We start from the raw sequence: 3,653 nt of genomic DNA on the forward strand, positions 1-3,653 counted from the left end.
TATATATATAATCAGTTTAGTCATTAAAATGTTTCCATAATGTGACCGTTTTGTCCCAACATGTTGTATTGCAACTGTTCAGATTAGTGTGCAAAACATACAGTGGACAGGCAGAACACAAGGGATGAAAGATGTTTAATCAGTTCTAAAATTATTATTTTTCTTTAGCTAGGCATCACTTGGTGAGTAAGAGATGAGTTAGGAAAATAGGAAGGTATAGGACCAGGAGATTTGATACAAAGATTGGGAGCAGGTTCATTTCAATCAGTACAAGTAGAGAAAATGTAACAAAAAAGGGAAACTAAATAAGTACATCTTTCACAAACTTGAAATAATGAACAACTAAAAGTAAAATAAAAAGAAATATTTCTGTTTGAACAACTACTTCCTGTATGGTTTCTACTGTTTAAAAGGAGAACAGCAGTTTGAGTGAAGCAAAACTCCTTTATGGTGACGTCACAACTTGCTCATGTCATGACTAATGCTGGAGGATAATGTAGGTTTAGAGCGTCAGATTTTTATTTCTGGTGTCCTGATTCTGGTTCTGGTTGTCCACAATTAATAAAAGTCAGTGCAATGTCCTAATTAGGACAGCTGTGCAGGTTTGTGTGTGTGTTTCTGAGCATCTACCTCGGACAGAGCTGAGGAGAAGTGGTTGCAGTTCTTGTGCATGAGGTGGTAGGCGTTGCCCTTGTACTCCTTCCCCATCTCCTCCACAATCCGCTCCACATCCTCTTCTGTGAAGTCGGTGCTGCCCAGGACTATGGCTTCTCTGCACAAATAAGAAAAGACTGTGTAGGCCGTGACTCATCGAGGACACACCGAGAACAACTACAGGCGCAATCAGTAGATTTCCTGCTCGAATGCAAGCAGCCTTTACCAGCTTTCTGCTATCCTGTGCCAGCTTAATCTGGATTTATGTCACAATAATTGTGCTAAAATATACATCTTTTTGACTAAATCAGTATTTATTCATATTTGGATTAATGAAACTTTTTTTTACACATTTAATCACATGAAGTCAACACAAATGTTTCTGGTGCAGTAACCAAAAACACATGAAATAGACAAAATTTCCAAAACGGAACAGTGAAACGAGTCAAGGATTAATGATTTGATTATTCTCCGTATCCGTTTCTAGTTTTACATGATATCAGAGGAAAAAATAAATAAAATAAAATGAGCTGATGGCAGTCTGAAAACGTGTTGATTTATTTGGCTCGTCTCAGTCAATAATATTCACAGAACTGTCCCAGATGCAGCCGGCTGGCCTCCGCGGGGACAACTAGTGTGTGTTTGTCTGACAGGCAGAGTGTCTCTAAAGCTGCAGGGCAGATCAACTAGAGCAGAAGTAATGCACAGCAGCACGGTGGCTCTGGGTAGACTGGGGAACTGCAAACACATCAAACTGACTTAATGCTCGACTGTTTCTCTCACTCCCATTGCAACTTTGGTTAAAAAAATATAATAATAATTCAGAATAGCTCTATGCTGTACTGGAGTGGAAAAAAGTAACATACCACAATGTATTTATATTTTAAGTCTGCACAAAACTGGTGCAAAGACCTGCTATTTGTACAGAAGGCATCTTTACAACGAGAGAAAAACGTTTTGCTGTTGCTTCACTAATTCAACTTTAGAAATGCATTTCCCCCATCTTGAGTGGACTGAATGACTAACTGCCTGGATGCAGTTCACTGACCAGTTATTAAGCCAATGGACTGACGCTCTGGAGTCGTGCCCTGTGTGAAAGACTGACTGATGGACTGACTCGTTAGCCAGCTTCCTGGTCACATAATGACATTTGGCTTTCAACAGACACACCACCTTGTTCTAAGCTGTCTGAAGTGGGGCAGAAAATCCCACGAGCCTTTTGGAAATGTGCTTGTACTTAAACAGAAAATGCCCGTTACTTACTTAAACTTAAAAGTGTCGCCGAGTTCGGTTGCATCGCCCGGTGAAATCTCAAAGATCCCTGAGAATGGATACGGGTGTCCACCGTAGGCAAACTCTGAACACAAACATACAAGTAAATATTCAGCTTAGGACAAAAAACAACTCATTGATCGGTACACTTATAGACAGACGTGTAGAATGAACCACAGAGGCACAATTTGTTTTATGTTTTCTAAGCTATAAAAGGGATCCACTCCGAAACCCAATCCTCAGGGAGACAGCATGATGTGGGTAGTGTCATATTTCTGAGCAACCTTACCTCTTCCATAGACCTCAATCCCTGAGTGAAAGACTCCGATGCCCAGAGAGCTGGTGAACTCATTGATCCAGTACTGAGAGGAGAAGAAAAAAACGAGTCTCGCATTTTGTTTAACTGTAGCTGCGTATATATAATGTGTCATATATATATATATTACATTTAAAATCACAATAAATTGGTCTATAAATACATTTTCCAACTAGCAAAAAACCCAGTGTAAAATTTAAACAAATACCAGAGAAGACGATTAACAAATGGGTACACTTTGCTAGTTTTAAAGACTAAATTTATAAGATTTGTTCTAAAAACCACACAAGTAAACATCCACACACATAAAATTTCAATTCCCATCACCAAATGATGCAACTGTGATTACATATTGGCAGATGGCAGCTAAAGAAATAATAAACTCATGTTTAATACCATGTTGCAGTGCAAACCCTCATATTGGACGAGGAACTAGTTTATTGTGCTTTTTAAATATAACTTATTAGACCGCAAGAACTGAAAATAATTATTGAATTTATAGTTGGTGTCTGCTACACGTAAAAAAATACATTTATAGACCACAGATGTTTATACAAGATACCTGAGATAAATAAGTACAAGCTATTACACTTTGACCTCTCAAACTGCCACCCACTTTTTCTTTTTAGACGTGTGTCAAACATCTTTAGGTGAAAAGTGATTGGTCAGCCTGAGAAAAAAGTTTTAATGACACCAGATGAAACAGGAAGATGCAGTAAAAATAATTACTTTTTTTAAACATTTATCTCTCACCGTGAAATTTGCTTTGTTTGTGTCTGTTAGGAAAATATCTCATGAACTGCTAGGAAAAACTTAGTGAAATAATAACTAAATATTGTCTTTGTGGCGATGTGAAAAAAATAAAACTATGCAAGAGTCACATAAAAGTTTTTTTTAAATAATGAAATGTTTTCAATTCACTTAAAAACTAAAGTTTTTCAAACTACCAGCTGTGTTCACACAGAGTCTGAATGGAAATGTGGGATGAAAATAAAAGATTTATGTCTCTGTCGTTTCTAGTCGTGCCACTGGCAATGCTTTGCCACCACATTTGTTTCATAGCAGCTGACTTTGTTTAAATAACTACGACAGGTTTTTACATCTGCTGTGCTGTTGTTTCTCTGGGCCAAAGAATAATGATCTTTGTTCACAGCAGCTGGTTTTCACACACTAAAAATCACAGAACTGGCTCCAAACTGTCTTCAGTGTGTAAAAAAACTATATCAGATCAGAAAGTTTACAACCCAGATTTCATAAAAAAAAGAAAGCAATAATTTGCAACGTTAAACCCTAATGCTCAAACTGATTAATAAATCAGCTGAGTCTGTGTGTAAAGTAGAGTTGAGCTAAATCGAATCGTGTACAACAGTGCTGGCTCTAGCTATTTTGGTGCCTTAGGCGAGTTGAAGCG

The 3,653-nt window shown here is 37.6% G+C and overlaps 1 protein-coding gene across 1 annotated transcript in view; it reads right to left on the reverse strand.

Moving 5' to 3' along the window:
- The window catches only part of desi2 (desumoylating isopeptidase 2), a 12,378-nt gene that overhangs the window by 1,576 nt on the left and 7,149 nt on the right, over positions 1-3,653 (reverse strand). Inside the window, exons 2-4 of the mRNA XM_014005172.1 lie at positions 2,216-2,288; positions 1,918-2,011; positions 631-772 (exon numbers count right to left, since the gene is read on the reverse strand). Of these exons, the coding sequence (XP_013860626.1) occupies positions 631-772; positions 1,918-2,011; positions 2,216-2,288 (309 nt within the window). The remainder of the gene's footprint in view (positions 1-630; positions 773-1,917; positions 2,012-2,215; positions 2,289-3,653) is intronic.

Source organism: Austrofundulus limnaeus, unplaced genomic scaffold (genome assembly GCF_001266775.1).
Source record: "Austrofundulus limnaeus strain Quisiro unplaced genomic scaffold, Austrofundulus_limnaeus-1.0 Scaffold28, whole genome shotgun sequence".
NCBI lineage: Eukaryota > Metazoa > Chordata > Actinopteri > Cyprinodontiformes > Rivulidae > Austrofundulus > Austrofundulus limnaeus.